Here is a 20,136-nt window from a genome sequence, read left to right as displayed (position 1 = left end):
GATTTGAAAGCCGCTGGACCTGATTGCTTGTTGCGAAGTACTTTAAAATACAGCTCAAATGTTTTCTTGTCTACAAACGTCTTAGTATCTAACTGTTCCCACCACAAAGCAGCCAAAGCCGCTTCAGATTTCTGAAGTAAAAGAATTCACTGAATTCCATGGAGGAAACAATGGGTATCATTATAGACACTCTCTGCTTTCAGAGCGATAGGTATCATTGCTCAACCCTGAGCCGGCTATGGAGATGTCACAAACTACTCTTTGAGAAGCCTTCCTTGTTAAGAATCTGGAAATGAAAAGGGACACCTGACTGACATTTTGAAAACTTTGCCCATGAATCAAAATCTTGGTCTAAATTGTTACTTTCCTGAGTGCAGTGCAGATGGATTGGTTTATTTACGAGAGAGCTTTACAAAATTGAGAGGCTCAAACTTTTAACTGTCTAGTTAATGTTTCCTAGCTAGTGTCCACATGAGGCAAAAATAATATAAATAGTGTGAAAATGCATTGTATGGTATGGTATTCTCTTTCCAATTCATGTATTTTAATTATATCTGTAATGGAAAGCAAAAACATACAAGATTTCCAGCTGCAGTGACTAGTATAGAGAAAAATAGAAAACTAGTACAGTGAAAAATATGCTTATATAGTTCAGCACAAATTATTTGTATAAAAATCAAAGGAAAACAGGAAAGAAAAATATAAACAAATTTTGCATGTACAAATAATCATTCAGATGTCATTAACTTTGGTTATTTCATGTCCATGGGTCATCAATGCAATTGTATTCAAACTATAGGAACAGCATGTGCAGTTTATGCACACACGACTCTGGAGGCAAATGCATGCACACAGTTCTGCAAATGTGCTTATAGTTACAAGTGAGATTATAAACTGTGCTTCGTTTAAGTGGGAGATTGTGACACAGAGGCCCATTTGTGGTTCACTACGCTGTGTCCATCAACTCGTCAGGCTTGACATGCTCTATATACCTCACATACTGGTGTCATGATATTTATTTAAAAGGTGGCATGTAAGATATGGTTTGAAATCTAATAACACACTGGTCATTAATGTCACTATGAATTGTTTGTTTCAACTTGGTAAGTGAAATTATGAATCCTCTCTGACATTATGTCCTGAAGATTGTAAACAGACAAAGACGACAAAACGGGTTTCTTCCATATGAAGGGGAAAGAAAATATGGTGGCAGCTGCCCATGCAAGACAGAGGGCTCCGATCTGCAGCCTTTGTGTCAGCCAATGATTAAATTTCCTGCAGCTTTGTAAAGGGGAGAGGTGTGATCCTATGAGCATCCCAGTTCCAGAGGGTAAGGGGCTCATTGGTATCAGGTAATAAGTTTCAGCTGGTCTGACCAGTTCAGTGTACCTCAACTCACTATGTTTATAAGCTGTATCTAAAAGGTTTCATGTAAGATATCACTGGAAAAACTAATAACTCACTAATCATTCGTAGTCTTGCATGATGTGTGCAGAGGGTGTGTACAAAAACTTATGAATATGTGCTAGAATTATATTCTTAAATGGTATTTGGCAAGCAATGCACAAGCACAGTCTGCCTTAGACAAAGTGATGGATATTTGATTCTCTGACCAGCCCAGTCTTCAGGCAGAGACAATACATTTTTACATATTAGGTAAACAAAGCTATCAACCCAACAAGTGGGGGAAGAGAAAACAGCAATAGAGAGAAACGTTGTCTGGCTTTCACTTTTCAAAGAATACATTGCAACTATTTACTGGTCTATAAAGACAGGGGAGGGGAAGGGGGGGGGGGCTGAACCTCAAGTGATAAACTATTGAATCAACTGGTTGTACATAATATAACCTATAAAATTGCATAGAGTGAGGTCTTTTCTGAAAGCCAATGACACATTTGATTAATATAACTGTGAAATGTATGTATTAATGCTATATGAGGAAACACGGACACAATGATAGTATGCATTAAAGTCTGTGGCCAAACAGGTTCCCTCCCAGACAGGCGAGAAGGCAGCTATTTACCAGCGTCCTGTGTAAATTAAGCATAGTGGAATTAAAGCAATGGAAGCCCTATTTACATACAGGGTGATGGGAAATCCACAGGACGGGAATAACAGCATGAGGTCATCCTGCCTCTTGAAACAAAGTCATTGATCTTTGGAAGATGTAAGCAAAGGAGAAACCATCTTTGGCATCTATCACTAAACAGACTCAAGGGCACAGAGCTCTTGCAAACTGAGAAAGATGGGTCCTTCAACCAAAGGGTTGAAATTCCTGAAAACTGAATGTTGGTGAGAAATCATCTTGAACAAATCTCTATCTTGCTAGATTACGTTTTAGACATGTTTTCACATTTATTTGCATATAACTTTTACGTTATTCCTTTTACCTGGTATCATTTAGCCTATGTCCTATTAATAAATTTGTTTTATTTTGATTGCAAACCAACTTAATGCTGTTTTTAAATGGTCAAGTGTATTGACCCTTGGGGGAATTTGGGATGGGGATTATGTTGCAGGTCACCTTGCTGGTTGTAACCAAGGCTGGTGGAAGCCAGAGTGGGGCTGTGAAGCTGTAGACAGGCTGCTGGGGTCAGAGGGGGTGAATCAGGGGAGCTGTATCTAGCACACTGATGCTTCAGGGCCAAATTCTCCTTTTAGTGAACAACATGCACCTTCATAGATGTCATTGCACTGCAGCAATGTGTTCTGCTTTGTTTAATTAAGTTGTAACATTCATAGTCTCATAGGAGCACTCAAGCATTTGAGGGGAGGAAGATTGACAGTGAAGTAACCTAATCCTTAGGCTGATATGGCTGAGGCAGTATAAGAAGTGGTATGATTGCTCACATTCTGACTTTTTCAAGACATGGGCAAATAACCCCCCATCTCCCACTTTTATGGTCTGTCTCCTTAGGAGATTTTGGTTCAGGGCATGTGCCAGCTGATGTCATTCCTTGCAGGTGTAAATATTCCCCGTCTAATTAAACATACAATTATGTCTCTACATAAAGGACCGCATGAAAGCGATTGAAGTGTCTGATGGCCAGCTGAATGAAACTACAGTTAGGCCCCAAGTCAGCAAGATACTTAAATATGTGCATCTGAGTAGTCCCACTAGTGTGATGGGACAGATTATGTCTGAAACTGGGCAGCAGAAGAAGGGGGCCTGGGCAGGATTTAGGGATAGGAGAGATGGAACAGAGAATATTTTGTCTTGGGCCTCTGAAGTAGGGATGGGAAATTTGTGTGTGTTTATTTGCACAGGGTGGGTAAGTGAAATTGTTCAGGGTTTGAGAAGATGCAGAGAACGTATTTTGTTGCTTGAGGTAGGTGATTCTGTAATGCAGCCTGATTTGGAGACCCTTATTCATATGTCCAGCCCTTTTATAGCCCCAGGCCTGGTCTACACTGACAATGGGAGGTTGACGTAAGCCACTTACATCAACCCCCTAAAGTATGCATCTCCACTGCCAGATCAGTTCCACCGACGTAAATCGTGGTAAAATTCGACTTAATAAAACCACCCCCCGCAAGTGGCATAGCGCTGAAATCTAATTCTATGAGTTGAATCAGTGTCAGTGTAGGCAGAGCTTAACGTAAATCAATGTCATTGGCCTCCAGGAGGTATCCCATAATGCTCTGCTGCACCATGGCCACGTAAACAGGAAATAGCTCCTCCCCTCAAGCCCTGGGAAATTTTGAATTCCCATTTCCTGTTTGGTCAGAGTGGAGAGAGCTTTGTAGCAGATCTGCTCATGGCACCTGCACGCCCCAAATGTGCTCCAGCATGGAATCAACCTGAGGTCTTGAATCTCATCAGCCTGTGGGGCAAAGAGTCTGTTCTGGCTCAGCTCTGAGTCAGCAAAATAAATTTAGATATCTACAAGAAGATACCATGTGCTATGGTAAAGAAGGGACACAACAGGGATGTGCAGCAGTGCCACGTTAAAAACAAAGAGCTGAGGCAGGCATATCAGAAAACTAGGGAGGAGAACAGTTGTTCTGGCTCATCACCGAAGATGTGCCACTTTTATGAGGCGCTGCATGCAATTCTCGGCGATGACCCCACCACTGTGCTACCTAGCAGCATTGATACCTCTTAAGAATCCCAGTCCAGCATGAATGAGAAGGACTCTGTGGACAAGGAGGCGGTGGATGAGGAGAACAAGGGGCAGGAGGGTGGGGTATCCATTCTACCTGAGAGTGAGGACCTGTTTGTTACCCCAGAGCAGCTGAGCCGTACACAGGACAGCGGTACTGACTGAGGTGCTGGGGAATGCATATCTGGTGAATGTGTATAGCAAATCTCATTTCTGTGGTTATGTCCCCAGTCCAGCTTCTTATTTTTGTGAAAAAAGGAGTTTCTGCTTTTGATGGGATGGGCTTCCTGGGTGTTGGTAAACTTCTGCAGAGGGTTACCCCTGGAACAGACTATTTATGTGCACAGGGATGCTCTGAGAATCCTCTGTGGATGTTTCGAGGAAACGTTCATGTAGGTACTCTGCAATCCTTTGCAGAAGGTTTCTGAGGAGGGCAGCCTTATTTTTTCCTCCATGGTAGGAAACTTTACCCCACCACTCTGCTATTAAATGAGCAGGCATCATTGCAGAACACAGCATAGCAGCATAAGGGCCAGGCCTGTACCCCGATGCTTGCAGCAAATCTTCCCTTTCCACCTGCGTTACCCTAAGGAGTTTAATATCACACATGGTCACCTAGGGAAGATGGCACAAGTTTACAGTACCCAACCAATATAGTCACTGTGTCTTATTCCCCTGCCATAGACGGTGTCTTTGGGTCCCTACACAGACAATTCCCTAGTCATGGTATTGTTGGCATGGGTGTTATGGGTCAGGGAACTGGTTGCCCTATCTTTTCTCCAGGTATACTTCACCCACTGCCTCCTCTAATCCATTTTGACCACCTCCTCCCAAACCAGTCTTTGGGATGATAAAGAGGAGCCCAATGATCCTTCTGCTTACTTAAATAAGTGTGGTTTGGGGAATTTAGTGCTACTGAGACCTCACTATAATGGATGCAAGGGCCCCTTACTTACTATGTCTGGAATGCCACTCCGACCTGTGCAATATGTACAGATTGGAATGCAGGTCTGGCTCTGCCTTGTGAATATGAAAGGGCGTTTGTTTTACATTGTAACATTTCTTTTATTCCATGGGGTCAGCTAACAATGGCAACTTTGTGCTTTGCTTGCCTTACAGCGAACACCTTGGTCTTCACCCCATCTTGTACTCCCGCAGAGCTCCTTCCCCAGATTAGGAAGCGGGGAAAAAAACCTCAGAATGGCATGTTCAACGAACTAATGAACGCCTCCGTGACTGCTGACACAGATCTCAGAACCTGGAGGATGTCCTTGTCAGAAAAACTAGACAAGGCCATGGAGCATAGAAAATCAGCACTGGAGCAGGAGCGTGTAATGCAACAAGAGATGCATATTATGAGGGATCAGTCTGACATGCTGAAGCATCTGGTAGAGCTCCAGGAAGAGCAGTGGCAGGACAGACTCCCTCTGAAGCCCCCCCAAAACTCTCAACCAACAAGCTGTTTCTTACTAGCCTCAACCCCCAAGCGCTCTAGGAGGAGATTGAGTAGGGTGCAGTATGTGCTCCACTTCACGCTGGTGGAGGCAAGCAGAAAGAGGCGATGGCCTCTTTAAGGACTACACGCAACCATTGCTGTTTGCACAGTCACAGGTTGCTCTGGATGGCCAGGCAGCCTGATAATAATGTTAACTTATCTTCCTTTCCCCCAACTGAAACGGGTCAGGAATAAAACTATAGAGCTTTAAAAAACATCTGACTTTATTCATTCATAGCTTGGAGATTGTCAGTAGGGAATGAAGGGGAGTGGGCCAATGGTACAAGGATGGGGAATGGGGAGAAAGGCACAGCACTGACAGAGGTATACATTACTGCAGTTCATTCCAAAAATGGTTTTCCAAGCTTCCCTGAGGCACAGCGCACCGCGGTTGGATCTCAGCATAGCACTAGAATCTGGCTGCTCAAAATTTGCGGCCAGCTTATTGGCCTCCATGACCCAAGCCTAGGTGAACTTTTCCCCCTTTGTTTCACACACATTATGGACCACACAACATGAAGACATAATTGCTGGGAATGTTTTTTTCACTGAGGTCAAGTCTAGTGAGTAGATATTTCCATCTTGCTTTTAAGCGGCCAAATGCACATTCCACCACCATTCTGCAATTGCTAAGCCTATTATTGAAACACTCCTTCTTGCTGTCGAGGTGCCCAGTGTAGGGTTTCATTAGCCAGGGGAGCAAGGGGTAGGCAGGATCCCCCAGGATCACTATTGGCATTTCAACATCCCCAATATTTTTTGGTCAGGGAAGAAAGTGCCCGCTTGCATCTTTTTTAACAGACCTGAGTTCCTGAAGATGTGTGCGTCATGCACCTTTTCAGACCACCTCACATTGATGTCAGTGAAACGTCCCTTGTGATCCACAAGGGCCTGCAACACCAATGAGATGTATCCCTTCCAGTTTATGTACTCTGTGGCAAGGTGTCGGGTGCTAAGATAGGGATATGCGTGCCATCTATCACCCCCCACACAGTTTGGGATCCCCATTGTGGTAAACCCGTTCACAATGTCCTGCATGTTTCCCAAAGTCACTACCCTTCGTAGCAGAAGTATATTAATGGTCCTGCACACTTGCAGCACAGCAGCTCCCACGGTGGATTTACCGACTCCGAATTGATTCCCAACTGACCTGTAGCAGTCTAGGGTTGCTAGCTTCCGCAGAGTGATGACCACTCATTTCTCCACTGTCGGAGCAGGTCTCAAGCCAGTATTCATGCACTTCAGAACTGGGGACAGTTCTGTGCAAAGTTTAAGGAAAGTGGTCTTTCACATACGAATGTTCTGCAGCCACTGCTCATCATCCCACACCTTCATAACAATGCGATCCCACCAGTCTGTGCTTGTTTCTCGGAACCAGAACCAGCGCTTCATCGACTGAAGATGGTGTGTGACAGCCTGCAGCAAACAGGAATTGTTTCACTCTATGGCTTGTAGCAGGGCAGCCTCAGTAACATCACAATTTTCCATGCTGTGGCTCCTGTCTCGTCCTTGAAAATACTGCTGGATAAGCCATGAGGTATTTGTGATGCTCACAATGATAGTGCAGGGCTGAGCAGGCTCCATGTCTCTCCAACAACGGTGTGCGCCTGACAGAGAAAAACGGTGTGAAAAAGCGTTTGCCGTTTGTTTGGGACAAGAAATGAGGGGAGCATGTTGCATCATGGGTGGATGACAACCTTCCCAAACGCCTCTGCATGTAGTTGCACTGTGGGATAGCTACTCATTGTGCACTGCTTTGATTATTGACCCAAGCACAGCTAGTGGGGATGCAATACCCCGACATAATGAGCATGATGTGATCACGCTCCTGCAACTTCTAAAATTCGGTGTGTGGCCATGGATTTAAAAGAAATTGACTTCACTCTGCAGTGTAGATATACCCCAGTGTGGCCATGTGCTGTCTGATTTAGGTACTAATATGGCTTCCATTACAATAATGATGGGGCCCTCACAATGTTTCTTTAAATTTATGTCTTTATCCTCATCACACCTCTGAGGTACTTTTATTCCTATTCTACAAATGGGGCACTAATGCCCAGAGAAACTAAGGTCCATATTTTAAAAAGTATTTAGGTGTTGCTCTGGTCATCATTACACGGCACTTAGTAGCCTAATCCTCATTTTTTAATATGGAACTCAGCCATCCAAATCACTCAAAACACTGAGCAGACCAATGCCTAAATACCTGGGCCTGAATTGTCTAAGATCACCCAAGAAGACTGTGGTGGAACAAGAGTTGAACGGTAGTCTTCCAAGTTGCAGGCTAGTGTCCCACCTACTGGACCACATTTCCAGGGATATGGAAGCCTGGAGGTTTTGGCTGTTAAGACCTAGATTCCCTTGGATTCTGTGGTAATGAGTATGACAGGAAGAAACATTGTGTAAAATATAAACCTGAATTGTGATGTTTAACCTTGATTCCACTGGTTTCACCTGTAATCATTTCTTGAGAGGATAAGGATCCTAGCCTTTGGCTCATACTGATTAATAGAAGGTCATAGTTACTGAAGTTTCAACTCTGTATTTTAATGAAAGATGAGACCCTTGTCATTGAAGGACATTGACCCTTATCACAGAAACCTGACTAGACAATACTGCAGAATTTGTTTTGGTTGGGGCTGACCAGATATATGGTGCGGCGTATATCTTTGGAACAACAGGGAACAAGGTGGTGTTAATATGCTGTTTGTGTCTGTCCCAGCGTGCAGATGATCTCCTATCCCAAAACTGGGTTGAATACAGTGCGTTCACTTTGTTAGTCCCAGGATGGAATGATGATTATATTACTTTTTGATTGAATTGCCTTATAAAGGCAATTGTTTGCACTGTAAAGACCCTCCATGAGTGACTGAAGTTCCTCTTCGTGGCAGCAGTAGCTGATAGCACTTAGTGATATGAATGTACATGTGGGTGATGTCTTCTGTTTCAGACAAGATTTCATGGCCACTACAGCACATGGCGATCCCAGTGAAGCAATTGCAGAGTGGCAATGAAAGGCAGGGAAGAAGTTTTTATAATAAACCATAAGCAGAGTCTATAAAGCTTTCCTGGAAAGGCTGGTATGGAAACGGTAAATGAATGCCACAATAACAGGCAGTAGTATTTCAGTATTGTTGTACAAAAATGTTTTAAAACTGAGCACGTGTTCTAAGATTTTAAAAAAGTTATAAATTGTCTTTTTAAAAATACCAGTTTATCAAAATCTAAGAGCTTCCAAAGTTGGCAACATTATATGGCTTCTTTCCGCCATCTAGTGGATATTCACTAAGGTAAGAAAAAATGATCTTTTATTTCTTACAAGTCATACAGTTCTAGCTAATCATGTCTCTTTTCTGCTTCCTTCCTTATGCACTTCTTGGATTCGCAGCCAGCAACTCCATGCACTTGTAGCTATTCTCCTGGCCTTCAATCTCCCTACCACTGTTGCCTCTATTTTCGCTAGTGAAACATTATTCCTTTTGAACACTTTTCAATTGACAGTGTAGCCTTTCTGATGCACCAGGACATTATCGCTCCAAAACTGCTACATATCTCTAAAGGACAATAAAATTTATTACGGACCAGACAATACAAAAAAAACAAAAAACAAAAAAAACAAACCCAACCAAATAAAAATAATCATAAAACATGAACTTCATAAAAATAATTTAATTATTTATTAAGAAAAAATTCCTTGTAATACTTTGTATTTATATAGACACTTTTATGTGAGAAGCTGAGTTTTGCAGTTACCTGCGGATATTTATCCCCATTTTACAGATGAGGACACAGGCAGAGATTATGACCAAAATCTTCAAAAATGGCATCTAATTTTGGGTGCCCATCTTTAGACGACTATGGCCTGATTTTCAGATGTTGAGCAGCCACAACTCCCATTGACTTTGATTGCAATCACAGGTGCGCAAGTATTCGGTAACTGAAGTTGGGCACCCAGAAAGGGAGGCACTCAACATTAGAGATTCACTTTTGCAAATGTGGCTGTGATTTACCTAAGATCAAATAGGAAGTCTGAGGCAGAGTTAGAAATAAAATGCAGGTTTTCTGACTCTAAGTCCTATGCTTTAATTACGAGACCATCCTTCTTCTGCTGCAATATAAGTATCAAACTGGTCTTATCTACAATGAGCTTTTTCTTGGTCTCCCACCATTGTAGCCAGTCATGAATGTGGCATGATGAAAGGGTCAGACTGCATTCTTTATCAAAGCAGTGCAAGTCCTTCGTGTAAGTGCAGCTTCTGGAGTATATTTTTCTTTTGGTAAAAACTAGCTCAAGTCATAATGCTTGTGGTCTGTGGTACATCTGCTCAGTTGACAATGCTTGTAGTAAACTATTTCTTCCTTTGATAAAACTCATATTTTCTGAGGCAATAGTAGCTTGAGTAGCCAAGGACCCACATCCACTAACTCTGAATCATTTTCATCTGAAGTGCTGTCTGGGTTATATTTTTAGTTCTCCAATATCCTCTTTTCCATTGTCCCATTCACTACATCAAGTTATTGTTAAATGATTTTTGGACATATGATCTATTGTTTATAGATTACATCTGTTCTGTGCTATACCAACATAAATATAATGATTCAAAGCAGCTAGAACAAAGTAATCATAGATCAATTTTCTTCTCTCTTCCCTTATGGATAACATTATGCTCCACACTACATGAAAAATATATTTTGAGTGCAGATGGGACTACAGTACTGAAGTTAGTATTAAAAAAATTTGTCAGATATTATATCCAAGAGGACTGGCTTTTCAGGACAAGAATAACTTGCTGTTGTATGCCATCTAGAGAGTAACCAAGTTCCTAGGCTTTAGGGTGATCAGTGTGTGCAAAATGGAATGCTGTTTTCCTCCTATAATGGGAACCCCCATCCACCTGCACTCTGAAATCCTTACATTGCTGTCTGTTGTTCCTAGGTCCATGAACCAGTTAGTGGGAAATGGGTCATGCTGGGAAGCAAGATGTGGAGAACAGATCAAGCTATGGTGGTAAGAGGTGACATTTCTGTGAGGAGTGCAGAATATGATACATCAGAGAGGCACTGGGGAAGAGTATTCTTGTACTCAGTATGTATTTTAGTATATTTGGAGAACTGCATAGTGCCTTAGAACTGTTGTGTTTTCTCTGCATAAGAACATAGGATTTTACCATGCTGGATCACTGGACTAGTATCCTGCCTCCAGCAGTGTTAAATTCCTGAGGAAGGCAATATCCACGCCCTTTGTCTTCAGTAATACACCTCATTAATTCTGTAAAGCTGTACCCAGGTGATCAAGATAAGCTCTCACCCTGAAACATAAACAAGATAAGATGTCACTTCCTCTTGGCTATTAGGCTAAAGAGAACAGCTATTAATATTCAGGTAATTGTATAAAGATTACTACCCAAAAATTAATATATTGTGTATTTGAAATATCCTGTACTGGACAAATGAAGTACAAAAAGCCAAGTAGGGAATATATACTGTAAATGTCTAACTTGGCAGTATAGCTGAATAGCATATAATCAGTAAAAACAATATATCACACAAGAGTCCATTAAAATGCTGTAAAGTAACATAAAGACACAACATCTAACTGAAATAATCCTTATGATGATGTAGGTGTCTGTTTCTTCAGATTCTGCCTTGTCTTTATGCCATGAACTTTTTCATCTTTTAGTGCCTTCAAAAGCTTATCTAGAAAGGAATGGGACATAACATTAATTAATCACTAGTACCTGAAAATGTAAATACAAAATATTTTCAGGAAAAAACCCTCACACTTCCTTGTGAAACTAACTAAACCACTACAATCCCTACAACTCATTGAAGATAAACAGATATTAAAATGGAAAAAGGTAGCCACTATTCTGACACAAAGAAAATCCATTAATTTATTCTTAGGTAAAGTGATTGAATTAAAGCTACATGTTACAATTTCTTTTAGATTTCTCAGAATTTTTGTTTCTTATGGATTTAAATTTTTAATTTTTTGTGCGTCTTTAGCGCTCCTGAAAGATTCCAGATTTCCCTGCTAATGTGATTCTGCTTGGGGGAAGAGATGAGAATCTTCATGTCCAGTCATTGATTGGCTTTTTTGCTGAGACTGCCAAAAATGGTTATCAGTCATGATACTTTTTTTTTTATTCCTTTCCTGTGGATATTTTGCTCACTTGGGAACTGAAATGAAAACACCAAAGGCATTTCACAACTAGCCTTCAACCTCAGGTCACTAGTGACCTATGCTGGTTTCAGTAGTAATCTGCTGCTGAGAGCTTCTATATCCTGTAATCAAGGCTATGAGCTGCTCAGTCCTTCATTCACTGTAATGCATCCCATTAAGGGCTGAGGCACACTGCCAGTGAAATGTGGCTATGTATTAATGTTTCTTATCAAATACACCATTAAACTCATCATATTCTGATACAATCACACACTGACTCTGGCACAGTTATAACTGTAAGAGCAAGGTAACTTTCCTTCCATATTTCCCACTACATTCAATAAAGGAAAATGTCCTTGTCACTGTTTTGTTCCTGCCTCTCCCCCGTTTTCTTGGGCACCAGGAGCATTTGCAGAAGTGGGAGCATTCCTGGACCTGAGGGCCTCTCAATGAGGCTGGGAAGTTGCAGGCTGTTCAAAAGATGCTCTCCCACTTAAGGGCATTTTTAGTCAGAGGGGTGGCCCAAGGGCTTTAGCTCCTTTAAGGGCATGGATGAAGAGATGTGCCCGTCCAGGACCAGGGAGCAGAGCAGGCAGTGCCCATGCCCAGAGGATTGAGGGGGAGGAGAAAGGGAAGGAAAGTCCACGGCCATGCTTGGGGGAAGGGGTGCCCATGGCCACTAAAGGAGCTTGCTGAGGTGTGGGGTCAGGCGGGGGTAGCGGGCGGCCTCCGCTGTGCGGCGAGTGCCCTGCCCATGCCTCGGCAGGTGGCGCCGAGCTGAGGCGAGCAGGGTGAGGCGGTGTGACAAGCCGTGCTCCGGGGGGTTTGCGAGGGAAGGGGGGAGCGACGGCTCAGGGCCCTGGCTCGCTGCCTGCGGCGGGGCTGGCGCGGGTCGGCGCTCGGGCGGGGGGCGGAGCGGCGGGGCTGGGCTGGGCTGGCTCGGTCGGTCCAGGGCTGGCAGGCGATGCAGGGCAGGGCAGGGCAGGGGCGGGGCCGGCCCGGCCTTGCCCGCACACGCACACTGCTGCGGGTCGGAGCCGTCCCCGGTCAGCGCCAGCAGCTCCAGCTCCTTGAGGCGGATGCCCAGCTCGCAGATCTCCCCGTCCGCCGCCGGCTGCGGCTGGCCGGGGCCCCGCGGGGCGGCGCCGCTGTCGGCCGCGGGGCAGAAGAAGCGCAGCGGCTCGTAGGGGAGCGGGGCCAGCCCGGCCGGCCAGGGGCGCGGGCAGCTGCGGTCTGCGGCGGCGCCAGGGGGCGGCGGCGGCGGACCCAGGCCGGGCGGGGGCCGCTGAGGCCCGGCCGCGCCCCCCGCAGGGGCACGAAGAGCTTCCGCCAGAGGCCGCAGTCCGCCAGCGGGGCGCTCGGCGCGGCGCGGTCGTAGAGGGAGGGGAAGTAGAGGGGCCGCGGCGGCCGCTGCTGGCTCATGGCGCTGACCGGGCCCGGGCCCCGCCCCCACCCCCACCCCCAGCCCGGCCAACCGCCGCTGTCCTGGAGACGGTGGAACGCTGGGCCAGAGGGGGGGGGCGGGGGGGGGGGGTGAAGGAGGGAGCGGGCATGGGGTGGGCGTGATGGGGGGAAAGGTGCCAGGTGGTGAGGGGCGAGCGGTGGAGGGGGTGGGGCACCAGCTGGTGCGAGCCATTGGGGGGGGGGCAGCAGTCGGGAGAAAGGCATTGAGCAGCGCCGGGAGACAGGTGCCCGCCCACCTTCCTAGTCTGCAAATAGGAGCGCCTTGGGGGTGGAGCCTGTTTGTGAGGTGCTGGGAGATGGGCGGGTTCATGGACTCCTAGGGCTGGAAGGGAGCTGGAGAGGTCACCTAGGCCAGTCCCCTGCTGCGCTCATGGCAGGACTAAGTAATAGCTAGAGCATCCCTGACAGGTGTTTGTCTAACCTGCTCTTAAACATCTCCAGTGATGGAGATGCCACAACCTCCTTAGGCAATTTAGTCCAGTGATTAACAACCTGACAGGAAGTTTTTCCTAATGTCCAACCTAAACCTCCCTTGCTGCAGTTTAAGCCCATTGCTTCTTGTCCTATCCTCAGAGGTTAAGAAGAACAATTTTTCTCCCTCCTTGTAACAACCGTTTATGTATTTGAAAGCTGTTACGTCCCCTCTCAGTCTTTTCTTCTCCAGGCTAAAGAAACCCAGTTCTTTCAGTTTTGCCTCATAGGTCACGTTTTCTAGACCTTCAATCATTTTTGTTGCTCTTCTCTGGACTTTCTCCAATTTGTCCACATCTTTCCTGAAACGTGGCACCCAGAACTGGACACAATACTCCAGGCCTAATCAGCGTGGAGTAGAGCAGAAGAATTACTTCTCGTGTCCTACTTCCAACACTCCTGCTAATACATCCCAGAATAATGTTTGCTTTTTTTGCAACAGCATTACACTCTTGACTCATGTTTAGCTTATGGCCCACTGTGAGCCTCAGATCCCTTTCTGCAGTACTCCTTCCTAGGTAGTCATTTCCCATTTTGTATGCATACAATTGATTGTTCTATCCTAAGTGGAGTACTTTGCATTTGTCCTTATTGAATTTCATCCTGTTTACCTCAGACCAATTCTCCAGTTTGTCCAGATCATTCTGCATTATAATCCTATCCTCCAAAGCACTTGCAAGCCCTCCCAGCTTGGTATTGTCCGCAAACTTAATAAGTGTGCTCTCCATGCCATATTCTAAATCATTGATGAAAATATTGAACAGAACCGGCCCCAGAACTGATCCCTGCGGAACTCCACTCGTTATGCCCTTCCAGCTTGACTGTGAATCATTGATAACTACTCTGTGAGAACGTGGGACATTGACGCTCTTGTGCCCTGCCCTCTGGGTGAAACTCCAAAGCTCACCTTGGCACAGGCCTCTTTTGCTTGCTTACGTCTAACTCTGTGCCCAAGGAGCAGGTGCCACTTTCTCAGTGACCTGATTGTGCCACTATACCCATGGGACTTTGTTACTAATGGCAATAATTGTCCTACAACAAATGAGTATAAATGATGTTGACAGAGAGTTGATGCTCCATGTTGATGGCTCCATGTCTAGCTGGCAGCTGGTCACAAGCGGAGTGCCCCAGGGGTCAGTCCTGAGGCCGGTTTTGTTCAACATCTTCATCAATGATCTGGAGGATGGGGTAGATTGCACCCTCAGCAAGGTTGCAGATGACACTAAGCTGGGGGGAGTGGTAGATACCCTGGAAGATAGGGATAGGATACAGAAGGACCTAAACAAACTGGAGGATTGGGCCAAAAGAAATCTGATGAGGTTCAACAAGGACAAGTGCAGAGTCCTGCACTTAGGATGGAAGAATCCCATGCACAGCTACAGACTGGAGACCGACGAGCTAGGCAGCAGTTCTGCAGAAAAGGACCTGTGGGTAACAGTGGATAAGAAGCTGGATATGAGTCAGCAGTGTGCCTTGGTTGCCAAGAAGGCTAAGCATAGAAGCATATTGGGCTGCATTAGTAGGAGCATTCCCAGCAGATCACAGGAAGTGATCATTCCCCTCTATTCGGCATTGGTGAGGCTGCATTTGGAGTATTGTGTCCAGTTTTGGGGCCCCCACTACAGAAAGGATGTGGAGAAGTTAGAGCGAGTCCAGTGGAGAGCAACAAAAATGATTAGGGGGCTGGAGCACAAGACGTATGAGGAGAGGCTGAAGGAACTAGGCTTCTTCAGTCTACAGAAGAGAAGAATGAGGGGGGGATTTGATAGCAGCCTTTAACTACCTGAAAGGGGGTTCCAGGGAGGATGGAGCTAGGCTGTTCTCTAGAGATGGTCGTTTTCTCTAGAGATGGTCGTTCCCAATTAGAATGGAAGAACATTGAATGGACAGCATGCAGAAGTTTGCCCTGCCAGTGTACATGTTCTCTAGATTAAAAAAGTCTTCGAGGTTACTACTTTGGAAACTTTCACCTGCATGAAAAGCATTTTAAAGGGTAAGACTTTGATAACATGGAAATCCAAATCTAGAATTTGCAGTGATCCCTACTTTACAAACCTGCATGTGGCACAATGCTTCCACATGTTTCCTAAAATAAGTTTTTTTTTCTCTCCCTCTCTCATGCATATATACAACCCCTCCACCTCCCCGAACAAACAAAAGAATATATATATATATATTTAGTGGCTGCAAGATTTTTTGGTAATTTTTATTTTACTGCTACCTTTTGGGAAGGAAAATTGCTGGAGGTAAGCATTTGGGTGTATGGGGGGCTAGAGATGGGAGTTTGGGCATATTGTAGTTTTATTGTATACGGCCCATTATTGTATACGGCTCAGTATTGGTGCAGTTACAATACAAATTCATTTGCAAATTTGACCCTATCATAGAAATGTAGAACTGGAAGGGACCTCGAGAAGTCAGCAAGTCCAGCCCCCTTTGCTGTGGCAGAATAAAGTAAACCTTGACCATCCCTGACAGGTGTTGGTCCATCCTGTTTTTAGAAACCTTCAATGATGGGGATTCCACAATCTCCTTTGGAAGCCTATTCCAGAGCTTAACTACCCTTATACCCTTAACTGTTCTTACAGGTTTTCTCTAATATCTAACCTGAATCTCCCTTGCTGAAGATTAAACCCCTTTCTTCTTGTCCTACCTTCAGTGGACATGGAGAACAATTGATCACCATCTTCTTTATAACAGCCCTTAACATTTGAAAACTGTTATCAGTCCCCCTTTAGTCTTCTTTTCTCAAGACTAAATGTGCCCAGTTTTTTTTTAACTTTTCCTCATAGGTCAAATTTCAACCCTTTTGTCACTTTTGTTGGTTTTCTCTGGATTCTCTCAATTTGTCCACATCTTTCCTAAAGTTTGGTGCCCAGACTTGGACACTGTACTCCAGCTGAGGCCTCAGCAGTGCTGAGTAGAGTGGGATGATTATCTCCCATGTCTTACACACAACACTCCTGTTAAAACACCCCAGACTATTAGCTTTTTTGCAACTGCATCACATTGTTGATTCTCATTCAATTTGTGATGCACTGTATCCCATTCCTTTTCAGCCATACTACTACTTAGCCAGTTACTCCTCATTTTGTAGTTGTGCATTTGATTTTTCCTTCCTAAGTAATATACTTTGAACTTTTCTTTATTGAATTTCATTTTGTTGAATTCAAGCAATTCTCCAATTTATCAAGGTTGTTTTTAATTCTAATCCTCCCCTCCAAAGCGCTTGCAACTCCTCTGAGCTTGGTGTCATCTGCAGATTTTATGCACATGCTCTTCACTCCATTATCCAAGTTATTAATGAAAATATTGAAGAGTACTGGAACCAGGACTGACCCCTGCGGGACCCCAGTAGGTATGCCCTTCCAGTTTGACAGGGAACCATTGATAATTATTCTTTGAGTACAGTCTTTTAACCAGTTGTGCACTCACCTTATAGTAACTTCATATAGACTCTACATAGTTTCTCAACCTGTGATATGCATACCCCCGGGGGTACGTGAGACACAGGCAGGGGATACCCCGGGGGAAAATAGAGTTAAGGGGAAGCAGGTGGCAGCTGCTGACTTCTGGGGAAGCCAGGTGGCAGCAGCCCACTTCTCATCTGGTCCCAGCTTCCAGCTGGGAGGCGTGTGGCAACTCCTGGCTTCTGGGGAAGGCAGGCGCTTCCCGCCCTATCATAACTCCCAGCTGGGAGATGGGTGGCAGCCGCTACAATCCTGGGAAGCCAGGCTGCAGACACCCGCTTCCTGCCCAGTCCCAGCTGGGAGGCAGGCAGCAGCCCCCAGCTTCTGGGGAAGGCGGGCGGCAGCCCTCCATTTCCCACCCAGTCACAGCTCCCAGCTGGGAGGCAGGCAGCAGCCCCTAGCTTCAGGGGGAGGTGGGCAGCAGCCTGCTGCTTCTGCCGGGTTCCAGATCCCAGGTGGGAGCGTAGTGGCAGCTGGACTCACAGCTGGGTGGCAGCCACCTGTGCCCTGGCTCTGAGCCAAGGGACAGTCTCCAGAACCTCGGCTTGAAGATGGGCAGCAGCCGCCTGCCCACATCCCTGGGTCCCAGCCGGTGCGGAAGCCTCCTCTGCCGCAGCTCGGTTTGGGTGGCAGTCGCCCACCTCCCGGGCTGGCAGACAGGCAGCAGTCATCTGCAACTTGCCCAAGTGGCAGCCCCCATCCCTGGCTCAAAGCCCAGTGCCCAGAAAACTTGTCAGTTTCACTGCTCTATGACAGCACCAGATTTCACCAGTTACCCTCTTTTCCTATCTCTCTCTCATCCTCCTTCCCTGTCTCTCTCTCACCCCTTCCTCCCCTCAACTATATGGCAAAAAATTTGGCACGGCGCTTTATATTCCCCAGCATTGGCATGTCGCTCAAAGCCTCCTAGCTTTGGCCAACATCACCTCTAACTCAGGTACATACTTGAGTTGTGCACCCCTGGTGTAAAGGTGGTAACCTGACCCACACTAGATCTGACATCTGTCATTTCACGGCCTTATATACTCAGGCTTCTTCCAACATATGGCTCATATTAGTCTGTAAATATAAAATCCCATGGAAAATTGAGTGTTGGGGTACTTATTAAAATTTTCAGAAGTTAGGGGGTATTTGCTACTTAAAAGGTTGAGAAACAGTGATATAGACTACATTTCCCTAGTTTGCTGATGAGACTGTAGTGTGGGACTGTGTCAAGAGCCTTACTAAAATCAACATATATTATGACATCTACGGCTTCCTCTCTGTTCACTCGGCCAGTAACCCTGTAAAAGATAGAAATTAGGTTGGTTTGGCATGATTTCTTCTTGACAAATCCATGCTTGGTTATTTCTGATAACACTACTTTCCTCCATGCTTACAAATTTATTGTTTAACAATTTGTTCCAATATCTTTCCAGGTATTGAAGTTAAGTTTACTGGTCTATAATTCCTCATGTCCTCTTTGTTCTCCCTTTTAAAGATAGGTGCTATGTTTGCCCTTCTCCAGTCTTCTGGGACCTAACCTGTCCTCCAGTTTTCAAAGGTAATTGCTAATGGTTCCAAGATTGCTTAGTTTCTTAAGTACCCTAGGATGAATTTCATCAGGCCCTGTTGACTTGAATACATCTTGCTTATCTAAATATTCTTTAACCTGTTCTTTCCCTATTTTGGCTTACATTCCTTCCTCCTTATTGTTAATATTAATTGTGTTTGCATATCTGGTCTCCATTAACTTTTTTAGTGAAGACTGAAGCAAAATAGGCGTTAAACATCTCAGCTTTCATAATGTCATCAGTTATTACCTCTCCTTCCCCACTAAATAGAGGACCTGCTCTTTCCTTCATCTTTCTCTTGCACCAAATGGTATTTAAAGAACCTCTTCCTCTTGCCTTTTATGTCTCTTGCTAGGTATAACTCATTTTGTGCCTTAGCCTTTCTGATTTTGTTCCTACATTCTTTGTACTCCTCTTTAGCAATTTGTCCACGTCTCCACTTTTTTTAGGATTCTTTTTTGATTAACAGGTCATTAAAGAGGTACTGATGGAGCCATATTCTTCCTATATTTCCTTTGGATCAGGATAGTTTGCAGTTTTGCTTTTAATATTGTCTCCTTGAGAAACTGCCAGCTCTCCTGAACTCCTTTTTCTCTAAGATTTTCTTCCCATGGACACTTACCCTGCTTTTTTGAAGTCCATTGTCCTTATTCTGCTGATCTCACACCTTCTTTTTCTTAGAAATGTTAATAACCTCTATAGACATCTAGACATTTACATTTTAAAACAAAAATATCTTGAAAGGTTCATTGTCAGATTTAAAATATAAGTGATATTTTTATTTTGACAAATATTAATAGAAAAATTAAGAACTGGCCTTCATGAAGAATGTTTGTTTCTTGAGAAAACACTTATAATTGAGTTAAGTGTTCAAAATAAGGTGGCCTGAAATTAAATATAGAAGATGAAGGTCCGGAACCCCCGCTGCACATGGGGTCAAGTACCATGGAGATAGCTGATGAGTTCATCTACCTGTGTTGCAAGCAGAGCTCAACTGGTTGCAGCAAACTGTTGTTCTTTGACAAATAGGTCTTTCTGCCTTCTGTGTGAAGTCCATGTCAAGCTTATGGATATAAAAAATGTCTTTGCTCTGAGACAAAGTTCAGGATCTATCAAACCTGTGTATTACCTGTTTTGCTAAATGGGTCAGAAACCTGGACCCTCTTACAGGCAGACTTGGAGCGGCTAGATGCATTTCATATACACAGCGACAAATCCTGAGCATAAAATGGTTTGAGTTTAAACAAAATGTCAATCTCGCAGACATCTGGCCTTTCTTCAGTCACTCATTATATTCAAAAGTGGCATTGTATGTGCTTCGTCCACATTGCCGGCCTGGACAGAAACACCTCAACACACCATGCTCTCAAACTCTCCGTTGATGCATGAAGGGGTGCATATCCTGACCCCACCTGAT

At 44.6% G+C, this 20,136-nt stretch overlaps 1 protein-coding gene across 1 annotated transcript; it reads right to left on the bottom strand.

Moving 5' to 3' along the window:
* Positions 1-10,876: 10,876 nt before the first annotated feature.
* Positions 10,877-19,361, bottom strand: CUNH11orf91 (chromosome unknown C11orf91 homolog). The gene is made up of 3 exons (XM_067532111.1): positions 19,342-19,361; positions 12,782-13,263; positions 10,877-11,295 (listed from the first exon to the last, which is right to left on the bottom strand). Exons 1-3 carry the CDS (start codon positions 19,359-19,361, stop codon positions 11,207-11,209), a joined length of 591 nt encoding a protein of 196 aa, XP_067388212.1. The 3' UTR covers positions 10,877-11,206.
* Between the last annotated feature and the right edge of the window lie 775 nt (positions 19,362-20,136).

Source organism: Emydura macquarii, unplaced genomic scaffold (assembly GCF_026122565.2).
Source record: "Emydura macquarii macquarii isolate MOO-44397 ecotype Brisbane River unplaced genomic scaffold, CSIRO-AGI_Emac_v2 contig_3240, whole genome shotgun sequence".
NCBI lineage: Eukaryota > Metazoa > Chordata > Testudines > Chelidae > Emydura > Emydura macquarii.
The sequence above is the reverse complement of the archived record's forward strand: the minus strand, read 5'-3'. Positions and strand labels throughout refer to the sequence as shown.